The 25,775-nt window shown below is 42.4% G+C and overlaps 1 protein-coding gene across 1 annotated transcript; it reads right to left on the reverse strand.

The window, feature by feature from the left end:
• Window positions 1–585: 585 nt before the first annotated feature.
• Window positions 586–19,822, reverse strand: SRP68 (signal recognition particle 68). The gene is made up of 16 exons (XM_066616985.1): window positions 19,594–19,822; window positions 17,774–17,840; window positions 16,911–17,024; window positions 15,683–15,878; window positions 14,747–14,829; window positions 14,314–14,423; window positions 13,102–13,184; window positions 11,704–11,844; window positions 8,438–8,536; window positions 8,170–8,234; window positions 7,640–7,799; window positions 7,013–7,107; window positions 6,443–6,572; window positions 5,618–5,693; window positions 3,724–3,776; window positions 586–2,827 (listed from the first exon to the last, which is right to left on the reverse strand). The coding sequence occupies exons 1-16, from the start codon at window positions 19,820–19,822 to the stop codon at window positions 2,600–2,602; spliced, it is 1,929 nt and encodes a 642-aa protein (XP_066473082.1). The 3' UTR covers window positions 586–2,599.
• Between the last annotated feature and the right edge of the window lie 5,953 nt (window positions 19,823–25,775).

A 25,775-nucleotide genomic window follows, 5' to 3' on the forward strand; every position in this document is an offset into this window, starting at 1 on the left:
GATCTAGTATTCCATCCCAACCAACCTCTCCTGACAGCTTCTTAAAAAGCTACAACCTCACATGCAAAGATCAATAACTACAGTGCAATCTGGTTTTCATCATTTAGGCAGCCAGTTTGCCTGAGAAATGATCCACATACTTTCACTCTCTTTGGAGGTTTCTGGATTACTTCAAAGGATCCTCTTCACTTTTCATGAATTCAGGCTCTACCCATCAATAATGATTAAAAGGAATCTGTGATTTGTGCTGGCTAATGCAATACTGCACTCAGGCCTGAAACTGCTCTACTGCTCCACTCTTGACCATGTTCAGATGTGGACAAATGCACACAGACAGGAATTGCTTTTGTGACTGCTCAAAATGGACTCCAGGTTGAACACACTACTACAGAGCAGTTAAAGGGAAGACATGCAGCCCAAGTGCGAGGGGCACCCTAGTTGCCCAAGAACACCAACTTTATAGCAATTATGCCAGATACATGAGGCACTGTTCCAAGGTAAGTCCAGTCTATAATGGCCGGTTTAAGAGTAGTTCCTCTTCCAGGAGTGGGGGGGGGGGGAAAGCAGATACTTGTCAACACCAAGTTTATGGCAAGGAGGAGGAAGTTCTTTATTACAGCAACAGAGTAACATGTCAATTTGTGTCCATGTAGAAGTTTGTTTCCAATAACTGCACAGGTGATTTGCAACTTCCACATAAGAAAACATGATGGAAATCTGCACAGTTCAACAGTTTGAAAGTCATACCCTCAGAGGACAGGAATAAGTCTTTTATTGTATTACTCAGGATTTCCTTTTCTGTTTAAAGAATGTTAAACTGTGTGCCACAGTGTGTATAACAAAGATTTTAATCACTTGTGACAGCAAACAAAGACAGAAGCATGGAAGCAGAATTTGCCTGGTTGCCCACAGGGCTGAGGTGGAAGGGAAACAAAACAGAGTTAAGCTGCAGTGATAACAGAAACATCATCAGATTTAATTTGAATCTAAAAAGAGGACAAGGGAGCCTGGAGAAAGGTACAATCAAACAAAGCACAAATAGGCACATCCCCGGAAAGAAGACTAGACCAGACACTTGACAGATTGCTTATTTCTATCTAGTCTTCAACAGAACTGAAAAGTCACTGGCTTACCAGACCTCAACTCTGTAAAATTTCATAATCGCTTGATAAATTAAAAACATTTTAGCGTCTGTTTTTCTTCCACAATAGTTTTCTTCTATAAAATTCCCCCTCTGCACAATAAACCAGAAAGTCCATTTCATATACATTTTTAAAATAGATGTGGTACCATTAAATCCTACTGGAAAAGGCTATGTCTTTTTATACAAAGTAAACAAAATCCAATAGTGTTGGTATAATTAAACCCCATTTTTCTTCAATTTGAAAACTATAATTCTCTGCAGTACGTTAATGCAATGGTTGGGAGGCATCTTTTGTGGGAATATCTCCATAACTGAACAATCGGTTTTTTGTCATCAGCACAACCAGGAACAAAACAAAACTGGAATCCAGTATTTAACATTAGAATATAGCTAAGGACTGTCTGAGTCAACTAATAGTACAGACTAACTAGATTAAACTTTTTAAGACTAATAACTCATGGAAAGTCCCAAATAAAATTTCAGTTCACAAAAATTTAAAAATGTTGTGCCTTTTTTTTTTTAAACGTGACACTGACGTGAAGATACTCTGATTCCCACAGTACAGTTAAATGCTTTCTCGTAGAAAATACATAACTCAGATTTTTATTGCTTAGGAGTCCACTAGTTCCACTTACTGAGTTCCTCACTCTGGATTCCTTAAAACAAACAGTGATGTCCAAAAGACAGACAAGGATTAAGCAACAAAAAGAAAGTTCCCAATATAACAGTTTCAACTAAGAAGAAGGGAGTATGGAGTTGAATGTGGAGTCTTTCAGGGCATAAATAGGAAGTGGGATGCTCTTTCTGAAGCCAGAAGTTTTTAGGCCATCAGGAAGAGCCTTAGAAACCAATTTTTGTTTTGAGTAGTGTCTTAATGACGAAAAACTATAGCATGGTTTAAAAAGTGTATATCAATACAATCTCACTTTACCTTCATAGATTTTAAATCGCTATCAGCCCTGCTCTTTAATTCAAGAGATTTTCATGGCAGTAAGTAAAAATCAAAATGGTAGGCAGTACATAGATCTAGTCAACTTTGGGGTTCATTCCCTCTGCTTAGGCAGCCTGTTTACAAATCCTGGGTAATTACATATTTGTGCCTTTGGTTTCCCTTTGTCTTGTACAGGGGACTGGACTAGCTTCTTAAAAATATAATTGATATAGTCAACCATCCAACGAAAAATAAAATATACCTAGCCCATTCTAAGTGGCTTGTTTCAGACTCCAGCTCTTTCAAGGAGGCAGGATAAAATTTCCTTCAGTTTCAGATGTTCTCAGAGAGATATTATGCATGTTCTTGGGGTGGAAAGTTTCTAATAAACCAGATGTATAGACAGATAGAACACTGGGAATATATCAAAAGCCTCGCAGGTGGATTTTAGGCACAAGATCTGTACCTGTTGAAGTTTTCCCAAAATACAGGAAGATAAGCACTCTTCTCCAGCATGACCCTGGTTAACTTCGGAATCCAAAGATGCCCTTGATATATCCTGTAAGACCACTCTTTGCTTTCTGTTCCACTTTGTCCTCCAGGGGTGGGAAAGTAACATGGTTGAGGGCCAGGTCAAAGAACAAAGGCTTGCATGGTATTGGCTGGAATTCTGGAGGGAAATGCACCAGACTGGCTTGCTTGCTGACGAGAGAAGGATCCAAACAGAAAGTCTCGAACCGTTCAGAAAGAGGCTTGATGTAAGGAGGAAATAAAAACCCAGATAAGCTTAATTGGAAAGAAGCAAGTTACCTAATCAAGTCTTGTTTTAATGGCCATGTAGAGTTCTCCATACATACATAACCCTACGTAACAGAACACTCAACTGTCCATTCATATTCCTTCGCACAAGCTTAGGTTTTATAGATTGTGTGTCCAAGGTAATGGTACAGGAACAAACCAGCAACACAAATCCTAGAATGAACTGCCAGGAAAGCAAGAATTCCTTCTAAACCAAGATATTCCTTCCCATCAGGCACGGCAGAGAGATATTCCAAATTCTGAATTCCTGCCAGCTGTATACACAACCACACTAAAAACACACACAGACTCCCAGAACCAGGTGTATGCAGATATGGTTGCAAACAGCTGTTTACGTCTTCCTGGCCAATAAGTCACAATCTCCAAACAGCACCTGAGTTATAGGATTTCATTCTCAAAATTGCTTTTTGTAACAGCATGCATGTTGGGTCAAACCCAGACACTCAATTGGTTAGGGGATTCTCTAAATCTCAGTTTAAATTTCTCATGATTGTGAGGACCAGGTTAAGTAGTGAGGGAGAAAGATTCAAGCAGAAATTCTGGAAAGAGATGCTAGTCTTGGCATGACTCCTTGCCCCTCACCCATGGCTCTCAAACGCCTTTTCTGGCGCTCCTGATGTGGGCTCCCTGGCTTCACTCAGATTCATTCACAACATAATCTACAGAAATCTCACTTGTATCTAAATTGTGACAATTAATCATCATTGCTAATGCCTTGCTAAAACTCTACATTTAAAGATTGCAACATCTGAAGTTTTAAGAGCAGAAATCAAGCCTGCTTACTTTGAAATTGTATTCTCATTATCAGTGTGTATCAGCATTGGCTTACCTTGCCATCCTTGACCTGCGATGGGGACTCAATCTCTTGGGCATCGTCTGAATCTGGAAAAGTCACAGGAATGCGATAGGGAAATGAAACTAGTAGCACTGCAACTACTTGAAACCAGCTGAATACAAATTGCTGCTTCATACAATACATTGCATTTGTGAATGGATTCTCAAGTAAAAGTACAAGCATGAAGCCCATTTAAGTCACAGTTCCTCTTTTCAAGTATGTAAGCGTGTGTATCACAATCCTTTCCTTGTCAGTCTGCAACCTGCACACAGCAGTCCAATCATTTAGATTGTGTGTGCATGTACAAAGTGTAAACAAGAAAAGAACTTGCCTCAAGGAGTTGCCTAAAATTCAACTGGGGGGAGGGGGACAGCAAGCAGGCAACAGAGGAGGAACTTATTTTCAGTACAGGACCTTGTAGTGCCAAAGTCTTCAGAGAAAAGGCTAGGTATTTTTTCCTCCATTTTTTATTCGAACAAAAGCAGAAAAGGAACATAACAAATGAGATAGATAGCAAAGAGATGTCCCTAAAGATCCCTACAAAACAAAACATAAAAATGCAACAGTGTATATCCTAATTATTTATAACATTCCTTTTGTATGCTCCATAATCACATATCCACCAAACAAAAAACAAATGTGAATCCTCAACAATTCTTTCTGGTATATTACTTAAATAATAATTTAAGATTTCTAATTTATCAATTATTTCTCTTAATCCCTTCCCAATGTTTTAAGTTAAATTCTCTTATCTTTACTCCTTGAATCCACAGATCACCACAACACTAGAAAAGACTAGTTTTAAGAATGGGTTGAAGAAAGAAGGCAACGTGGTGATCAGGAAGACAGTTCAAGGCAACAAGAACAGCATCATTTGAGAAAGAAGGCCATCTCTGGATAGATGAGGGTGGTGAGACTGAATTAATGCAAGTAGGTCAAGTAGTTCAAGGTTGAAGAAAGAAGGCAACATGGTGATCAGGAAGACAGTTCAGGCAACAAGAACAGCATCATTTGAGAAAGACCACCATCTCTGGATAGATGAGGGTGGTGAGACTGAATTAATGCAAGTAGGTCATGGACAGGAATGTACAGGATGAGGGATGCGGGATGGCGAGACCACGGAGGGCCCTGAAGGCATTGTGCTGGATCCTGGAGTAGACTGGAAGCCAGCATGGAGAATTAACAAGCAGCATCATTTGGTTATAGCAATGACAGAAATTAATGATTTGGTGGTAGAATTCTGAAAAGAGGTTAAGGAGGCTAGTTAACAGTAATGATTAGAATAACATAGAATCAAGGTACAAGATAACCAGAGCATGAACTAAATCTCCTACCACAAGGGAGAGAAAAAATTGGTGTATATGCAGATGCAACTGCAAAGAATTGGAAGAAGTTTAGGCTTCAACTAGGTGCTACATGTGGAATCTGGAGAACCTGCTCAAGTATAAACTCTTAGAAAGGTATCCTAAATCAGAACTCACAGATGTTAAGAGTTTTATGGTGTGTCTTATTCATTTTAGAAAGGCAAGAGTCCTCAAATCTGTGATACACTTGTCCTTCACTTTAAACCAGAGATCAAGATAATTTTCCTTTCCAGAATCAGACTCCCATTGTTAAAACAGATACCAATATCATTACAAGTAGGTAGAGGAAATAAGCTCCACACAGTCATGGTCTCCTATTAGTCCTCAATGGCAAACACTGTCACTAGCAAAATCAGGTATGTCATGATACCACAGCAAGGTTGTAGCACCAAGACATACAAAGGTCAAAGAATGGAAGAGCATCAAAAGGCATGCCAAGTATTTTGCCATCCTGATCCTTTTGCACACACTTGGAAAATAACTAAACAGAGGAATGGAGCCCTTAACAGGTTGAAGCCACTCACCTAAAATAGCAGCTGCTTGCAAGGAATATTTTTCTGCATTCACTTGGGTGATTAGTTCTTGAACATCAGGCAGCTCCTAGATGATATCAGACCAATATGATAAACATCTTGCAGAAATCAAAGTGCTAGGCTGCTCAACAACTTGCAAACAATGCAGAACATGTTTCAACAGTGGATCATACTTGATCACTCTGGAAGGCTTTACAGACTCACATAACCAAACATGTATAATACGCAACTGATAGCAATGGCATTTACCATTACATGTGTGACAGTCACAGTGCATATATTTCGTGAATGTCCTCCAACATGGGCAAAATCTCTGGAAGCTACTAATACTAATAATAATAACAACAGGTATTTATATACCGCCTTTCTTGGTCTTTATTCAAGACTTTATTCAAGGCGGTTTACATAGGCAGGCTTTATTAAATCCCTATTAAATAGGGATTTTTACAATTTCAAAGAAGGTTCTTTCTTTCAAGAACGACTACATTCAAGGTGTTTCATTCCGATCTGGCTTCACATTCTGGCCTCCATCCTCCCACGCTCAGAGCAGATGGAATTGCTCGGCTTCAGCTTGTCAGCTGCTCCAAGGTCGCACGGTGCCGGTGGCCTCGAACTGGCGACCTTGTGGATGTTATCTTCAGGCAGATGGAGGCTCTACCCTCTAGACCAGACCTCCTGCCCATCAAAATGTCTACAGAGCTAGTATTACGTGTAATTTGTTTAAGAGTCAGTAAAGAAGTGTAGCTACTTATCCATTACCTTTACAGAGCTTTCTCCCTAAAGATAGTTTATCCATGCTGAATGGGAGTTTCATACCTTTAAACTGTTTTTGTTAGTTCCAGCTTGGGCCTGGACTTCACTGGCGTATTTCAGAACTCGATCGTACAAAACAAGGGCTTCGCTCCACTTCTTCACCAGAACATACGATTGTGCAATGAAAAAACACCTAATAGGATGCAAAGACAATATTAAGTGCATTGACACTAGAGCTCAACCAGTTAGCAGCACATTATAAACTGCAGTTTTATCCATTATCATTGCATCCCATTCACTCCTTTCCCTCACAATTGTCTAGAGCAGCCATTTTCAACCACTGTACCATGGCACACTGGTGTGCCATGAATAGTCTGAAAGGTGGGCAGTGGAGTCTGGGGGAGGGTCATTTATTAGTAAGGCCATTTGGGGGATGGGAGCCCCCTACAACAGCAAGGTGTGCCTTGTCAACATTCTAATTACTGCAACAAATACTGAGATCGCAAGCTAACATTTTGCCCAGTTCTTCACAACTGCAATCCATTCAGCTTCCAAGCTCAGTCAGTTATATAGTAAACATTCTACAGCTTACCCAACTTAATCAAGTAAACTTGATGCTTGTTTGAGCATTACCTGTAAGCCTTGTACACCAGAACCTTTATCCCTATCTCCTTTAGGAAGCTTTTATCTTCTTCCAGACCAGGAAGTTGTGGTAAGTCCGCCAGATTCTTAAGAGTGATCAGAACAAAAACTTAACTGTCATCATATTAAATAACTGAATACAGAACTATCCGTATGACAAATGCAGCAAGTATAATATAGGAAAGTGAGGTGTATGTTATGTTTTAGTTTGTATGCAATTAAACCACATTTTTCTATATAGTTTGAATTTCAAAAAGAGGACTATATAATATTTGGGATGATGATCTGTTAGTAAAATATCCCAAGTCTTTTGTCCTATTTGTTTATATTAAGAGTCCAAGGCCTGATAAAGGCACTGAACATCACCAGGCTGCATTTTGCTAGGAAGTAAGACAGTAAAACACCTGTACTTTTTAAAGCTACGTTAAGACTTCTGAATTCAAGCATTACTTCAGTTTTCTGCAGAAGACGGATCTTTTGTTATCAGCCAGGCAGCCTACCTGTGACTCTTCCAGTTTTACAGCACTTGTGTTTCTAACCTTGGATACTGCATACCGCTTCACAGAACTTAAAAATGGGAACCAGAAAAACTAGACTGCCCCCTACCATCAGTATTACCTGCAAGATGATGTCATAAAGGCGTATCAAATCCTGGGGTCGAGGGGTACGCTTGCCATCTTCATCTGGCTGCTGCTGCTGAAGCAAGGCCTTCTGCAAAGCCTTTGCCATGCTCTCATTGCGTTTGATTGCTGTGGACAGCTTGATGTAGGTCAAGTAACTAGAAACAGTTTGGGATGCTGTTAAGAGCCATGAAGTTTGATGGCAATTATGGATTAGTTATTTGCACTGCCATGGCACGTTTGTTGTTTATCTTTTCACACTATTTTAAGTTCAACATTGTTGGCCAATTTGTATTTTTATTAAGAAGGGCAGAAGTAGCACATTTCAAAAGTAGTAGGATGCACCAAGTTCTTCAAAGTTTCCACATGTGGCTATAAGATGCAGCAAACCGGCGCATCCCAATATAGCTGAGAGAACTCGATGACTGTCAAATTTTATCAGAATTTATACAGAAGAACTGAACTGCCTCAAGTCTCAAGATTCAAAGATTTTTACAACAGATTTCTGGTCTCCATGAGTACTCTTACCTGTGTAGGTACTGGATATTAGTGACTTTCCCAGAATCTGCTTCAGCAGAATGATCTCGCTGCTTCTGTAGGAAGCACAACAGAGCTGTGTTGTAATTGGTTGGGGAAGACAGATACAGGCATAAATAGAACAAGGCCTGGAGGAAACTGCAGCCTGCTATTCTCATTAAGCATCTACACCACCTGCTGATTTCTTCTAGTAGATCTCAGCTGCAACAAGTTCTACCCACTAGCGATATGACCTAAAAGTACAGTATTTTATGCTTACCTGGTCTGGTTTCAGTTCTTCACGAACAGCCTGTATTGCATCTCGACACTCACTCAGCAAGGACTCAAACAAATGTTCTTTAGTTTCTTCATCTTCTGCCTAGATAAATTTGTAGCATATAGGAATTTAAAATTCTCTAGGGCATCACCACAATACACACACAGTGTGAAAACTCATGTTAACAGTTCCATCTACTCTTAAGTATTACAGACATAGTGTATTGTGCAATAGTTATGCTGCATGTTGAACTGTGGATAGTTTTCCTCACAGGTGATATGCCCTAACTCAAGTCACTGCAAAAAGCAACAAGCTAATATCACAACTCCCTCTGCATCAAGAATTCTGAATAATGTGTATTCAAGAAGACCTCCCTGTGAAACTGGCTATTTGTTACTATTCCCTCAACTCTACACCACATGAACTTCAGCAATGAAAGGTCAAGAGTCTTACTAGTAGCAAAAAGGTATAAAATATGTAGTGGATCCTTCTCCTCTTGAGAAAAAAATAGGAGTTATTCAGCAACGTATGAATGCAGAGATGCTCAAGCGCAACTGGACACCAATAAGTTGCACAGACACTCTTCAGTACCTTACCTTCACCCATCACACTATTCTGTTCCTACATTAAGGTACCTATTCTGTTCTAGGTTAAACGGTCTAAAAGTAATCCTATCTAGCACTGCCAGTAATGAACTACCTCCTGCTTATCACTTATGTTTTCTTCCCCATCCTAACCTCTTGCAACGTCAAGAACTAGAAGTTTGAATGGTAGGCCATATGGAGTTGGGTTTTATCAATTCTTGTGGTGTCTCAATGGATGGGTTTTGCTACTACTCAGGGCCTGCCCAACTGTCAGATTTGGGATCACATTCCTCAAACTGGCCCTGAAGTTCTTCAGCCTTCCCTCAATAGCTTGTCCATAAATTCCTTGATACGTGAATCACATAATTAGGTTGCCATCTACAATCCAATTGTTTCATAATTATATTAGGCTAAATAGAACTTCCAAAAAGGCCATCCTAGAGTTAAGGGTAGAAGATTCAGAATAAGTCGGAAGATAGCCTTTTTAATTGCTCACCCTACCAGATTCCAGGTCACTTTTTCCTTCATGTTTGTATGTAACAGTATAAACTGGTGGTTTCCAAACTGTGGGTTTGGGACCTGATTTTTGGTGGGTTGCCAAAGGGTGATGGAAAGATCAGACAACTAATTACCTCAAGTCCTGAGGCTAGTCAAAAATCAGATACTGTAGCTGCTAATTATCCTGCAAAGTGCTCAGCTCCTGCAGTTTGCAAGCATGTATAAATATAGGGGGATAAATGTTTGAGAGTCTTTTTCTGGTTATTACTACTTTATATATATTTCTTTCTACATCTCTTTTTTTAGAGTCTGGTAAACCTAGGTGGGTACCAATAGAAAATCATTTTAAAAAGTGGGTCCCAGTGCTAAAAAGTTTGAGAACCATTAGTATAAATCAAATTTAAGAGATTTCTAGGAGGACCTAGAAATACTGTGAACCATTACACAGACAGGTCAGACAAGTCTGACAGCATTCTCAACAACACCCATGAAAGCACTACAAACATAAAGGGAAAAACTAACTAGCTGCGAAATTACAAGAGGTCCAAAAGAGCTATAAAGAATGTTTTCAGCTTCATAGTGAAGAAGTTGGATTAGCAGTAGTTTAAATGATACAATATGTCTTGAAAAACTCACATTATGCATAATTGTGCACAGGTGAGCACTAAGTGAACTACCACCAATAGCCTTCAAAGAAGTTCCTATAATCCAAGAGCTAAATATCAGTATTAAAGTACTTAAAGGAAAAAAAGGTGAACAGAATTAGCAGCGTAACCTGTTCTGTTCATTACTATGCATCTGCAGCTGAAAGTCCCAGTAAGTTTGACATAATTGAATAGGAGGCACTATTTAAATAATGAAATGCATGGGTTTTCATTCACAGCTTGATGAGGTCTGAAAATGTTCTTTCCATAATGTGTATATCTGCAGGACAGGTTAAGAATCATGGTCTCTATCCATTGAAAGACCAAGCTCTCTTTGCATCTTGCTCAAATACAATTGTGCAAGTAGGATTTGTTTATTTCATTCAGCTTCAGATCATGGAATTATTTCTTAGCAAGGTATATGTATGAGCCATTCTGACAAAACTTTTCCAACATGTGTATGCATCCATGGGATATCATTCTAGAAGTATCCTATAGGTAGGGGTGGGAGAAATGGGTGATAATGAAATAAAAATGAAATACTGTTTCATTTGGTTTTTATTTATTATTTAATTAGGGTGGCATTAATGGGGGGTATTATTTAATGGGTAACGACTGTGGCTGCATCTGCGGACACTATACCACCTATATCACTGACATAGTACACTTTTAAAGTAATTATAATTTATAACTATAATGTAAATCTTGAATGAAAACACATGCTTTCTGAACCTCTAACTTTGGGAGACACTGAAATCAATGGAAAAAATAGAATCGTTTTCTCCCACCTTTACCTACAGGTCAAATACTTTACAATGATTGCAATAAAAGCAGAATGCGGCTGCCCAAGTGGTTGTTAGTCCAACTCAGTCAGACCACTGCTTTGGCAGCTACACCGGTTGCTGTCTTGTTTCCAAGAACTATTCAAGGAGCTTGTTTTGACTTTTAAGGCCCTTTATGCCTCAGGATCAGTATTTGAGGGACCCACCTCCTTCTATATAATCCAACTCATTCTTTGAAGACATCAGAGGGTGCCCTTTTAACTCTCTGAGGTTAAGAACAGGGCCTTCTTCATAGTGGTGTACCTAGTGTGGAATTCCCTCCTCTTGGAATTAAGAACGACTGCCTCCTTGGAAACATTTCGACAGGGCCTTAAGACCTTTTTATTCAGAATGGCACTTGATAGCTGTCTTGATGGACAGGTTTTTAAATACAATGTACTTGGTTTTTGTCTTGCTTTTATCATTTTAATTGTTTAAGTATTTTAACTTTTGTAAGCCACTTTGATTGCCCTTACCGGGAGAAAGGCAAGGTATAAATTCTTTAAATAAAATATCTTCTCTAAAGTATCTAAAATAAGGTACACTTATCCAGGCAAGTCCCACTGGATACTGTGGAACTTACATCTGAGCAAACGTGCCTAGCATTGCACTGCAAATCCCTCCTTCCCTGAAAGAGCTACCACTTACCTAAAAACAAGGATATAAGATATTGATTACAGTAAAAATCACAAAGTGACAGATTGCAAGGATTTTCTACTGACCTGAGCAATAGCTGCTTCAGTATCTGCCAGACCCAAAAGGAAGATTCTCACTTTATCTATCTTCACTGGTACTGTTCTTCCTCTCCATTCCACCTCACTCATTGTGGCTGCCTGTTTCGCTCGGGTCTGAGTGATAAGTGCCTGCAGAGTGCAGAAGTTATTAGCCAAATGCAAACTGAAGGTCTCATTAGCCACAAAAAGTTGTTGTCAGTGTCAGAACCATAACACGGTCAAAACGTGGCAGTTCAAGTTGTTATTGTTAATAGAATATTTATATACCACTTTTCAACAAAAAGTTCAAAGCAGTTTACAGAGAAAAATCAAATAACTAAATGGCTCCCTGTCCCCAAAGGCCTCACAATCTAAAAAGATGCAGAAGGGACACCAGCAAACAACCACTGGAAGAGACATTGTGCTGGAATGAAGAGGGACAGTTATTCTTCCCCTGCTAAATACAAGATGAGCACCACTTGAAAAGTGCTCTTTTGCCCACATAGCAGAGATAAGTTTTTCTATAACACACTTGATCATTTATACCTGCCTTATGCTTGAGGAGTTGTCAAGGCTGGTACCAATCAAAACTGACATATTTACATAACAGGACAATCAATGTGCTGTTTATTCTCAGTTATAAAATGTTTGCCCATGTAAAATGGTCTAGGCCAGGACAGCCAGCCATAAAGGCTATAGCTATCAAGATGGTTTAAAAATCCCCCATGATGGCTGCCACACTTCTGCACTACACATAAATTACCTTTGAGATTTTCAGGACAAATTCTGTTTTTTTTCCTCCAGATGTCCCATGGAATCCATGGGTTGATGCAGAAACTCAGGCAGAAAGTATTTTACTGAAACATATGTGGGGGCCTGAAATATCTAGATGGCTAGTTCTGCAGCTCATCCAAGACTGGCACCTCTACTCTAGGCTCAGGCTTAAAAAGACTTCTGTAAGAAGAGTTCTTAAAGCAGGGAGTTGCTATACAAGACCCATGGACACTACCAAGAAGCTAGTAAGACTTAAAATGAAAGAGGAATGATACGTATGCAAAAGCTCAAGTTGCTTAAGGCTTTAAAAAAGCATCTGTAAACCAAGGTGTCCCCTCCCTCAGCAGTACAGGTACACAAGTAAGGCCCTATCTCAAAGTCTAGTTTGCAGGGAGACCAGATTCCATGAGAAACAGGGCCGTTTCCAATGATGCATTCTAAAGCATCGCCAATGAAGGCTCAAGACCCCTTTTTTCTTCAACTAACCTTTTGAGCTGATCACTTAATTTTGTTGCCGTTGTACACTTCAAGTATTTTAGACTTTGAATTTCTGTACCTTGGTTTGAATCTTGAATTTTAAAAATAAAAAATTAATAAGAACCAATTTTAACATTGCAAAGATGAATAAATTACCTCCAGTTTTTCAGCAAGAAGCCCCTCAGTGCCTCCAGATCTCAACCTCATTTGCATTAACTCACTAATAGCAGACTGGTCACCTAAGAGAGAAGTCACAGAATATGGGACCTAGCACAAGAGTGTTACTGAGAACCTAAACCAAGGCTTCACAAGAAAGCCTTGATTATGTACAAGAAGTAGAAAATTAGTTTGTATCCTCTCATGTGCATAAATATTCAGGATACAATGCAATATAAAAGCCAATTTAAAGCAAAAAATTGGCAACTACATGCTTATTTGCATCCTATAACAAGAAAAGAACACCGTTCTACACTAAGGATACCCAAATGAAGTACCAGCAAAGAGGAGTAAGGACTTAAGTTTCTCCACTAAAATTGGTCTCTCCCAAGCTGCATCCCCAGCAGAAAGATAAAGCTACCACATGAAGGAAGCGGTCTATTAATATCTATCATGTTTTTATACCACCCTTCCTCTAAGCAGCTCAGGACAGTACATACTTCCATCTTTCTATCCTTACAACCATCCCGTAAGGTAGGTTAGGTCAAGAGATAGTGACCGGCCTAAAGTCACCCCAGTACATTTCGTAGATTAGCAGGGGTTTGAACCTGGATCTTCCAGGTCTAAGTCCAACTCTCAAACCACTACATCAACTAGTATAACCAGCTGAGGGAGGTAATTTTCAGTTGAAGAACGACTGAAGGGAAAGGCTTAAAGAGCCTCTCCAACACTTGACTTCCATTAGACTGCAACTTACACAACTGTATTTTGTAAAAAAACAGAAGTGTTAAGGGAAATGCTACATGTCATGTGCAATCTGGGTTTTACTGCAACGAGTGGGTTTGGAGAAATGTCTGTTCTGCAAGACCAGAAATATAATTGGAAAAATGGAAGGAGAGCCATGGTGCAGCCCAAGGTAAGGGATAGAATACAGGTGGTCACTGACACCCTGTCTTTACCTTCTTTTATTGCCATAGTTTTTAGTAGTTTCTTACACATTTTCAAACATTTGAGACTTATGACAACAAGAAATGTTTAAGTGAAAGCTGAGGGGATCAAAACGCCAAACTGAGGAAGAATCTTGATTCTAAAACGGTACAGTGTGTAAATGCACCAAGTACACATTATCTTACTATTTCATTTCATAGAAGAACTAACTACTTTAGATGTTACTAGCACTCTTTCTAGCCATTTTCTTCTAGGGCTACTTACCAATATTGTAAGCACAATAACGAATGTTAGGAGAGATCTCCTCCACACGCTGGTTATATAAAACAGCTTGCTCCTCTGTGAATGCGCTGGCCAGTTTTTCGTATATAGTTCTGAAGCAAAAAGATAAGAACTATCTTTTAACTAAAAGTTTAACTTTTAACTTTAGTTAAACACAGTTTAACTAAAAAAACTGTGCCCATTGTGCAAGAATCACTGTAAGCAGTGCTGAACAGGCTTCAGGAAGCTATTTTTAACTCTGCAACCATACTGCTCAAAAGCATAATTAGCCCAAATCTAAAATTTATCAAGACAAAAGCATCTACTACACAGGAACATCTAAAAGAATGTATAAATCTGTAAGTGAAACTAGCATTATGTCAGTTAGATTTACAGGTTCATATTAACCTAAAGACAAAAGGGAGAACAAACTCACTTGCATTTGTTGAAAGCTTCCATTGCTGCCTTCCATTCCTGGTGCTCAAAGCGGACCATACCCGTGAGGTAAGCTGTATATGCCTGTAACAGGGGCCAGGGGAGAAAGTTAGTGCAACAGAAAGTTTTCATCTGTCACTCTGCAAGACAACAAAGATTTGGAGCTTCTTTAAGCTTCCTTTTCCCCAGCTTTCGGATCATGATGAAAGACACAAATACCATGAAAACTAAATCCAGCACACAGGGCATCTAGCCCCAACTTTTTTACACCACTGCAATCAGCATACATGTTAAAAATGTCTACACCATGGCTTTCTCACAAGGAAGCTGCTTGAACCATTTACTAACAAGGCTATGCTATACCCCCAAAACTAGAGCCAACTGGGCAAAACTGGTGCTGTTTTTTCATTCAGCATCCCAAAAATATCATAAATTCATTCAAACATCTCGGAAGCTACAAAAAAAGAGGGTTTTTTTTGTAGGCCCATGTAATCAATCATCATCCTTTCTGTTCGATGGACTATGTTTAAACTCCTTCAGTCCCAGAAAGACTAGTAAAAGGATCAGTGACTTAACAGCATACAAATGGATCAGCTGGAAGCGTTCTAAGAGCTGTAACTAGACAGATCATGGTACACTAACCTGTCTATAATTAGCGTTCATCTGTTCTCCCCACTTCCAGCCCTTGTGCTGTATTATTCAGTATTGACCCTGGACTGAAACCAAATAGTTGACTACACAATTGTCTCAATTCAGTAAGGCTATATTCTACAACAATAACATAACAGGTTAACTACAGGCATACTGAATGTTCCTGATCTAATCTTCATAGGAGGTTTTAACGCAGATTAACAATTCAGACACATTTCTTCAACAAGATGTGAGTTTCTATTTTCTCTGCCTCTGCTGTAAAACAATTCTGTAGGGCGGCAGTAACCTGAGCTTCCAGCTTGGTCTTGGCATCCACCTGGTTGCTTTCACACAGGCGCTCCAGCTCCTCAGCGTGTTTTACTGCTTTGCGCAGGCGAGCTAACAAGTGAAATCGTTTGCGAGGTTCTGTGTTGGCTTCCTGCTTAAGCTGCATAGCGTAGCTCCAGGCTCTCTCTGCATCCATGAGAAGCAAGAGCAAGTATCTGTAGTGTGAGAGAAATGAGAAACAAAATTATCAGTTCAAAAATGCATTTAAAACAAGTTTCTTCTTTTATATCACTTGATCAGCAAGCTTTTTTGTTAGAACAGATACATTTAACTGCTCAAAAACCATTAAAGCCCTAATTTTGCACCTAGTCCAAGGACCTTCCACTGTCAGAACTTGTAAGTTGCAAGCTTATTATAACAAATATTCTTCTCCAATGACATCACAAAATTCTGGCACTGTACTTTCGTATAACAAAATTTTTAAAGTAAACAAGTGTTTCTGATGCTGCATCAAGACTACAGCTTCATCATGAGCAATGTACCTTTTTAACACTAAATCAAGAGAAATGCTACAGGCACCTTGAGGAATTAGTACAGTACTAAGTAGCATGGACTGACTGTAGTTTATCCTACACTGATCTTGCCAGCCTCTATGCTTTATATGCTTTTTAAACGAGCAGTGACCAGCATATAAATAGACAGACTTCTTAATGGGGCTTGTGTGCATCAAGTTTGTTGAATTGGTTCACTCAATACCTGAATCCACTGTTATCTGGAAGTGCCCTAGCATTTATCCAAAGCAATGTGCACCTAAAAACAAACACCTGGCAAGAAACTACAGATAATTATTTTCCTTCCATAGCTAATATCATAGACATGCAGGAATCTGGCAAGTGGGATACACTGTTTTCCAAGGTACTACATTTTGAATGAACTCAGATTTCTGAAACAAAGCATTTTTTATAGTACTGTGAAGAGGCAATTCAAGCCATTTTGTTGCCCAAATTTGTTGCCCAAAGCAGAATATCTAACTGATCTCTTCTCCTCTCACAACTCTTCAGCAGCTGAAAAAAGCCACTGATGACACAAAGCAAATCGCACTATGAAGTTAAAATTTAAAAATGCACAGCAGTTATTATAAGCATACAGCTCCACCCACCACCGCTGACTTGTTAACAACAGGTGCTTGCTCAGTCTTATCAACTATGTGCATTACACCACACCACAACTACCAAGTCTCCAGATACCTGTTGTCAGATAAAACCTCTTCTGTTACTTTCTTCCCTGTGAACTTGTGCCTATTTCCCATCTTGAAGTTAAGTGTTTTTCTGAGCCGTCTTAGTCGGCGGGAACAGTAACCTCTGAGAAGAAGAGAGAACAAAAAGTCACAAAAGTATTAGTTCTTACATAAAACAATACTTGCCTCTTATTTTTACTTATGCTACTGCTTACTTTCTCCTGAAAGAGCACGCAGAATGTATTTATGATTTGTAAAAATAGACAAATTAAAGCCTTTATTACTAGTGTCCACTCTCCAACCTACAACACAATGGTATACATCTTTCCACTTATTCAACAATTCTGTATGTTTGGTGACCAAGAAAAAGACTATTTGTATACATGCTTATACAGAACACCTGCCTGAACTGTCACTGCCTAAAAAGTTATTGCCCCCTAAAACTAAGGAAACAAACCTTGCAACAATTTAAAACATAAATTTTTGTTAAAAATCAGCCATAGAGGGCAGAACTGAACTGTGGTACAGGAATGTTTGAACCCTTTCCAAGTCATGATCCAACTGCTATTTCCCTTGAAAAGGAAGCTCCCACTGGTGCCAATGGGAAGACTCCAACCCAGAGAAATAATCATTCAGAGGGAGGAAGGAGAAGGCACAGGATTCTGGCAAAAGGAAAGGGTTAAAGCCTGGATCCACCCATGCTGTGGCCTCAATGCACATTCTCCTTCCCTTCCCATGGATGATTAAAAAATATACAAATACACACATACAAGAGTCAAACTAAACTTTTAACATGTATGTGTCGTTTGACACCTATCCCCCATTATGCTAACAAAGTATACAGTTTCCACTCATTGTCCCCAACATACTAACCTGTATCTTTGAAAATCACCATGCCGCAACCCATGCTGTTGCTGGGATTCTTTAATAATCTGAAGGACTGAAGTACTTGTTAGGGAAAATTTAGACAGTGCAATAGCAGTGTGTTATAGTACTTTTTTAAAAATCACTAAGACCACATCTTATCAACATTTTACCACTAAACTTGTTAAATTCATCACAGCAGAGGGTAGTTAGATGATAGAAAGTTTCCTTTCATTCAAAACCAATTATCTTCCTAAAATGTGATCAGCTTTTGCTGCTTAGAATGGTATGGCTTGACAGTTGTTATAGCAGATGTAACTGTCAAAATACAATTGTGTATTCTGGGACAATCTTATGTATGCTTACTCAGAAGTAAGTCCTACTATGTTCAATGGGATTTACTCCTAGGTAAGCAAGTACAGGATTACAGCCCTATTCTGGTACTAGGAATACATTAAGCAAAATGAGTTTTACAGTTACCAAAAGCAGCATTCAGTGGTATGCTAATGTGTCTATATCTATTAGCTTATCCTTTCAACCAATAGTTTCAAACTCTGTCCCAGTCAGGATCTAGTGCATCACACAATTGTTTAGTCAATAGCAATGTTTAGATCTGAGAGATCATTTGTAGTTGAACAGGCATCAGATTCTTTAAAGAATTTTAATACACAATGACAAGCAAATAAGAGGGAAGGCCTCTTAATGGGATACCTCCTTACAGAACAGACATGCATCACGTAACCTTTTTTGCCTCAATTAGTTTGTACTCCAATGAAGATCTATGGTAATCACTGGCTAAAACTCACAAGAGTAATTAACTAACATTTCTTTAACAGTCCTGGTAGAGGGTATTATCTGTGACCAAGTATGGGTCACTTGCTGTGTAGGGAGAGTCTTCCCACTAAAGGAACACATATGAAGCACAAAATGATCACTTTTTCCACCCATAAAGAACTGTAAGCTGGCATTTTGTCTCCTGTCTGCAAAACTTTCCTACAAACTATTGTTATTAACAAAACAGCTAATATGGGCCTATCGCCTGATCCAGTGGGGCTGTTCTTATGTAACTTTATTTATATCCTGCCTTTCTCCTCCAAGGGACCCAAGGGGGCTGCACCAACATCTCAAACCAACTCTGTTTGAAGCTTGCACAGACGCATCTCCACGATTTCCCAAGAAAGCCAGTCTTGGCTAACGCCACAAAACAGATTTCAAAAGAGAGCTTCCCAACACTGAGCCGAGTTTATAAAACCTTTGGTCAGGGGAGGGGATCCCTACACGTGCCATATGCTGCTAGGTACCAACACCTGACTGTAGACTCCTCAACCACAGAGCTCCATGGTGAGGAACCCAACACTGCACGAACCCAAGTCGTGGGGGAACCCAACACTGCACAGGGTGGAGGGGGGTGGAACTGTCTTCCACCCCAAATGTGTGAGACTTGGGCCCGCATACATGAAGCGCCCCATCACTGCCTATCTCAACGTGGGCCACGTCTTCTTCTCCCCCCTAAGAAGAGCCCCGCAGGGTGAGGCCGAGGCCCGCCCAGCCCCCCGCGTCTCCCAGTGGCCCAGCAGTTGCCTCAGGGAGCACCCCAGACCTGCCTCCCGGCGCCCTCCCCTGCAGCCTCCCCAAACGGAAGCCAGCCAGCAGGCTCTTCCCCGGCAGCCGCAGCCCAAGCCAGGCCGGCTGCGGAGGGAGGGCGGAGGGGGGCAGAGGCCTCCCGGGGCCGGAGAGCGGGCAGCTCGCAGCCCTCGCCGGGAAGGCGGCTGAGCCCAAGTGACACGTCCCCACTGACGCCCCCAGCAGCCCGTCGGCAGGCAGGATACTCTCCAGGCCCAGGCCGTCCCCGAGGCCGCCCGCCTTCGGCTTCTCATTCTCCTTGTTCTCCTCGGGGCCCGCCGCCGAGCTCCCCCCGCCGCTGCCGCCTCCGCGGCTGCCGGCGCCGCTCCCGGCCACCTGCCGCTCGGCCGCCATCTTGCGCCTCTTCCGCTTGCCGCGCGGAGGCTCACGGGACGGGAGAGCGGAGCCGCCGGGGACGCCCTGCGCAGAAGACATGGCCGCGGAGGATGCCGGGATGGAGGAGGAGAGGGCGGGGGGGCCGGCTTTTGAAAAGCAGCGGCCGCCCGCAAGTCCGCCTGGAGGGGCTTTCGCTCCTCCCACTCCCCCCCGCAGCCTCTTTCTGACCAGGCAGGCCTGGCTGCTGCGGAGGAGCTGCCACTCTTGGGAGAGTCAGCCCCACTGAACTCGATGGGACTGGCTGCAGTCCTGTCCCCACTTTCCTGGGAGTAAGACCCATTGACTAGCATGGGACTGACTTCTGAGTAGACATGCATAGCATTGCGCTCTGGCTGCACTCCTGTCCCCACTTTCCTGGGAGTAAGACCCATTGACTAGCATGGGACTGACTTCTGAGGAGACGTGCCTTGGCTTGGGCTCTGGGGCTGCAGTCCTGTCCCCACTTTCCTGGGAGTAAGACCCATTGACTAGCATGGGACTGACTTCTGAGGAGACGTGCCTTGGCTTGGGCTCTGGGGCTGCAGTCCTGTCCCCACTTTCCTGGGAGTAAGACCCATTGACTAGCATGGGACTGACTTCTGAGGAGATGTGCCTTGGCTTGGGCTCTGGGGCTGCAGTCCTATCCACACTTTCCTGGGAGTGAGCCCCATTGACTAGAATGGGACTTCTGAGTAGAGGAGCATAGGCTTGGGCTATAGCCCTACAGTTCTGGGAGCTTTCTCAGAAACTCCCACTGTGTTCAGTGGGGCTTACTGACTGCTTACTGACTGGTGCAAAGGATCGTTTCACTGTACCTTTATTTCAGTTTAAGCAAGTGGTTCTTCATGGCTCCAGGGAGCCATGGAAACCAGCCACAGGGAAACCAGCAGTAGAATCCTCACCAGAAAACCTAGTGCCCTATACAATGTTTAGGACTGTAGCCCTAAAATGGGGGGTGGGTGGGCTCATGGCCCCAGATCAAGGGAGCCACCGGTCAAAGTGTTTGGGAACCACTGGTTTAAGCTTTCATGAATTAGAGTTCCCTCTGGTGAAGCAGGATCTAGTGCACAAAACTTTATGTAGAAATAAACCTGATATTATAAAACATCTTTCAGGTGTCACAGGACTCTTTGTTGCTTTTGCTGTGACAGATTAACATGGCTGCCTCACTAGAAGGTAACCTCTTGGTGGAAGCCTCTGGCATTCACCATATAGGGAAGTCAGCTTTATTTATGTATCTTTCCCTAGGTGAAGCAAATGCCCAAGGTGGCTTACAAAACTCTGTAATGTACCATGTACAACAGCACCCCCTTCCCTCCAATGAGTAATTCTGATGTGCTCTAAAGCAGGGGTCTCCAAACCCCGGCCTGGTGTCCAGATGTGGCCCGCTGCAAGCCTCTATCCCGCTGCAAGCCTCTCATCCCCTGAAAGCCTCTGGCCCACTCAACTGAACATGACCAGAACTGTGCTCTGGTTGCATCTGGAGGGTGTTCTTAGGGCCAGAGAGGTTGAATGAATGAGCCCATTCATTCATTTATTCAGTCTTCTAAGTTCCATCTCTAATTTATTTATTAAAACTTCATATTTAAATTTTTTTCCGGCCCTCAATGCCACACCAGATATTTGATGCAGCCCTCTAGCCAAAAAGTTTGGCGATCCCTGCTCTAAAGAAACAGCAGGCTGCCCTTTTCATGGCAGGGGCCTGTTCCCTTTAGCACCGAAGACAGAAACCTGTTTCCTACATTTGTTGTCCCTATACCCTCATCTCTGTGCTGGAAAATGCTACACCTGTTGAATTTCTGTCCATCTTGCTGCATCAGACCAAAAATTCAGCTAGCCCAGCATCCTGCTTTCTGCAGAGGTCAATTAGATACCTTGGAAAGTTCATAGTCAGGACCCTTTTCAAGAAAAGTAGATGACAGCCTAAAATTCATTGATCTTGGAAGTTTTCAGCATATTTCCAGGCAGTTGTATTTACTAGATTTTATCATATTTATTTTAAACATTTTTTTATTATATTTATACCCACCCTTCCTCCAGGCATTTGGTATGGCATTCATGGTTCTCCCTCACAACAACTGAGGGCCCAGTCCTATCCAACTTTCCAGCACTGGTGCTGCTGCAATGCAGCCCCAAAATAAGGAAACAAATATTCCCATACCTTGAAGAGGTCTCTGAGACTGCCTTCCCAACACAGGAAGAAGTGCATATCTCATTGGCACAGCAGCACTGACACTGGAAAATTGGATAGGATTGGGCCCTGAGGTAGCTTTGGCTGAGAGAGAGTGACTAGCCCAAGATCACCCACTGAGCTCTATGGCCGAGTGGGCACTGTAACTACAGTCTCCCCAGCGCTAGTCCCACATACTAAGCACTACATGTTAGTGGAAGGGATCACTGAAGATGAGGAGGATTTGTAACTGCAGGTGTCAGTGTATTTGAGTGGGCAGTTTCATACAACTAATAAGGAACTGTCAAAAGGAGCAGAACCTTAGTAGCTGAATGCATGCCATAGAGACGGGAAAACACAGGGCTCAGTACTGCTTTGGGGCGATCTGTGTTAATAATTTCAAACTGTGTGCCAGAGCCATGAGAGAATGGCTAATGTGTCACGCCAAACAAATTAATTAAATGATTAAAGTTCTTGTGAGCTCAGAGTACATGTCCACACAGGGGCTGTCCTCTGTGGCAGGGCAAAGCATACACCGTTCAGAACTACTTGTCTTCTAGTCACCTTTTGCTGCTGGCAGGTCATTTTACAGAACACTCAGTCATTTCCAGCACAGAGAAGCTAATCCCCTGAACCCCTTTCAAGAGTCACTGTGTTGGACTGGCCTCCTTCCAATCAGGAGGCACAGCTAAAACATTGGAGATATGCTATCCTATGATGGATGTGATGGCTGAGGGGGACTAATTCTTACTTTTACATTTTAAAAGTAAAGTTTTATAGATATACATGCCTCCAATTTTAATTCAGAAAGAAATAACTTCCATGATTAAGTAACTGTTTTGTGGGGAGCAGGGAAAGAGAATTTTCATTGGGAAAACAATATTCAAGGAGAAAGTTAAGCATCTATCTCTGTGTCAGGGCCAAATCCTATCCAATTTTCCAGTACCAGTGCAGCTGTGCCAATGGGGTGTGCCCTGCATCCTGTGGTGGAGAGGCAGTCACAGAGGCCTCATCAACGTATGGGAACATTTATTCCCTTACCTTGGGGGCTGCATTGCAGCTGCACCAGCATTGGAAAATTGGATAGGATTGGGCCCTAAATCCAAATTACAGCCCTGCAACTTCTGAGTAAATTTAAACCTCAAACTCAACAATGATCAGCCCCAACACTGGTGACCAGATAAACATAGCCAGAGTGAACTGAGCAAGGGGTGGGGGAAAAGTGCAGGGCCAATGAATGGCCAGTGAAACACACCTGCCAGCCACTAGGAATGGGCAGCACAGCAGGCACTACCCTCCAACCATGTGGAGATGCCCCAAGGCCACCACACACAAACACACATAACATGACACTAGAATGCCTCAGCACCCCACCTGCTACAGGAATTACAGTGGCATCATCAGCAAAGCTGCAAATGCAAAGAACTGCCAGGAACCTTTGTCCCCAGAATTGAAGCCCCCTCATCCCACTCACACGAACACACACGCCCAAGGAATATATTCTTGAGCAGAGCAAGGGTAGAAAGACAGCTCCCTTGGAACAGGACAGCCACACAAAACAAACACAAAAATTTCTCCATGACAAGGATTTGAATCCATGTGGGGACATTCACTAGCTGGAAGGAAGATGTATGTTGGGGGGGGGGGACTGGAACAAGTCACAAGAGGAACCTCAACAGCACTGAAACAAAGCAGGATGCTGGTAGCTCACTGCACAAAGACACAGGCTGGGAGCCAAGCGACAGGGATTTGAATCCAGCCAAGGAACTGGCCTTCACCAGCAAGGCACTCACCTTTTGCATGACTGGCAAAAGAACACCCATGGCAGGGAGAGGAGGTCGGTATGTTATATAGTGGGTCCATGCGAATAAAGGAAGGCATAGTGATAACAGCTCAATATGTTTATTCCATCTTCAGAACAGAACCCAGCAAAATACAAGGCAAACCCCTGGCTTTTTATAGCCTTTAACTCCGCCCTGATCTCCCGTGATTGGTGCAATTGAAACCTTAACTAGAGGGCCAATCAGATGGTAGGATTTCGATCCATCACCCGATTGGTCAGCCATAAGTCTGGGCCAATCAGTTATGCAGGATTTCGATCTTGCATATTGTATTGTATTGGCAACCTTCAGTCTCGAAAGACTATGGTATCGCGCTCTGAAAGGTGGTTCTGGCACATCGTCTAGTGTGGCTGAAAAGGCCAATCCGGGAGTGACAATCCCTTCCACACTGGGAGCAAGTGCAGTCTGTCCCTGGTCTGTCTCCCTGGCTATGGGCCTTCCTTCTTTGCCTCTTAGCCTCAGACTGTTGGCAAAGTGTCTCTTCAAACTGGGAAAGGCCATGCTGCACAGCCTGCCTCCAAGCGGGCCGCTCAGAGGCCAGGGTTTCCCACTTGTTGTGGTCCATCCCTAAGGCCTTCAGATCCCTCTTGCAGATGTCCTTGTATCGCAGCTGTGGTCTACCTGTAGGGCGCTTTCCTTGCACGAGTTCTCCATAGAGGAGATCCTTTGGGATCCGGCCATCATCCATTCTCACGACATGACCGAGCCTACGCAGGCGTCTCTGTTTCAGCAGTGAATACATGCTAGGGATTCCAGCTCATTCCAGGACTGTGTTGTTTGGAACTTTGTCCTGCCAGGTGATGCCGAGGATGCGTCGGAGGCAGCGCATGTGGAAAGCGCTCAGTTTCCTCTCCTGTTGTGAGCGAAGAGTCCATGACTCGCTGCAGTACAGAAGTGTACTCAGGACGCAAGCTCTGTAGACCTGGATCTTGGTATGTTCCGTCAGCTTCTTGTTGGACCAGACTCTCTTTGTGAGTCTGGAAAATGTGGTAGCTGCTTTACCGATGCGCTTGTTTAGCTCGGTATCGAGAGAAAGAGTGTTGGAGATCGTTGAGCCAAGGTACACAAAGTCATGGACAACCTCCAGTTCATGCGCAGAGATTGTAATGCAGGGAGGTGAGTCCACATCCTGAACCATGACCTGTGTTTTCTTCAGGCTGATTGTCAGTCCAAAATCTTGGCAGGCCTTGCTAAAACGATCCATGAGCTGCTGGAGATCTTTGGCAGAGTGGGTAGTGACAGCTGCATCGTCGGCAAAGAGGAAGTCACGCAGACATTTCAGCTGGACTTTGGATTTTGCTCTCAGTCTGGAGAGGTTGAAGAGCTTTCCGTCTGATCTGGTCCGGAGATAGATGCCTTATGTTGCAGTTCCAAAGGCATGCTTCAGCAGGACAGCGAAGAAAATCCCAAACAAGGTTGGCGCAAGAACACAGCCCTGCTTCACTCCGCTTCGGATGTCAAAAGGGTCTGATGTGGAGCCATCGAAGACAACAGTGCCCTTCATGTCCTTGTGGAATGATCTGATGATGCTGAGGAGCCTGGGTGGACATCCGATCTTGAGGAGAATCTTGAAGAGGCCGTCTCTGCTGACCAGGTCGAAAGCCTTTGTGAGATCTATGAAGGCTATAAAGAGTGGCTGTCGTTGTTCCCTGCATTTCTCCTGCAGTTGTCTAAGGGAGAATACCATATCAGTGGTGGACCTGTTGGCTCGGAATCCACACTGCGATTCTGGATAGACGCTCTCTGCAAGTACCTGGAGCCTCTTTAGTGCAACTCGGGCAAACAGCTTTCCTACAACGCTAAGGAGAGAGATGCCGTGGTAGTTGTTGCAGTCACCCCTGTCACCTTTGTTCTTGTACAGCGTGATCTTGCATAACTTACATACACCTTTGTTCTTGTACACCTTTGTTCTTGTACAGCGTGATCTTGCATAACTTACATACATAATACCCCTCCCCCCCAAGTACAGTTCAAGATTAACCAACATAGTCCTGTAAGTGGT

The sequence above is a fragment of the Tiliqua scincoides genome, chromosome 2 (genome assembly GCF_035046505.1).
Source record: "Tiliqua scincoides isolate rTilSci1 chromosome 2, rTilSci1.hap2, whole genome shotgun sequence".
Classification (NCBI taxonomy): Eukaryota; Metazoa; Chordata; class Lepidosauria; order Squamata; family Scincidae; genus Tiliqua; species Tiliqua scincoides.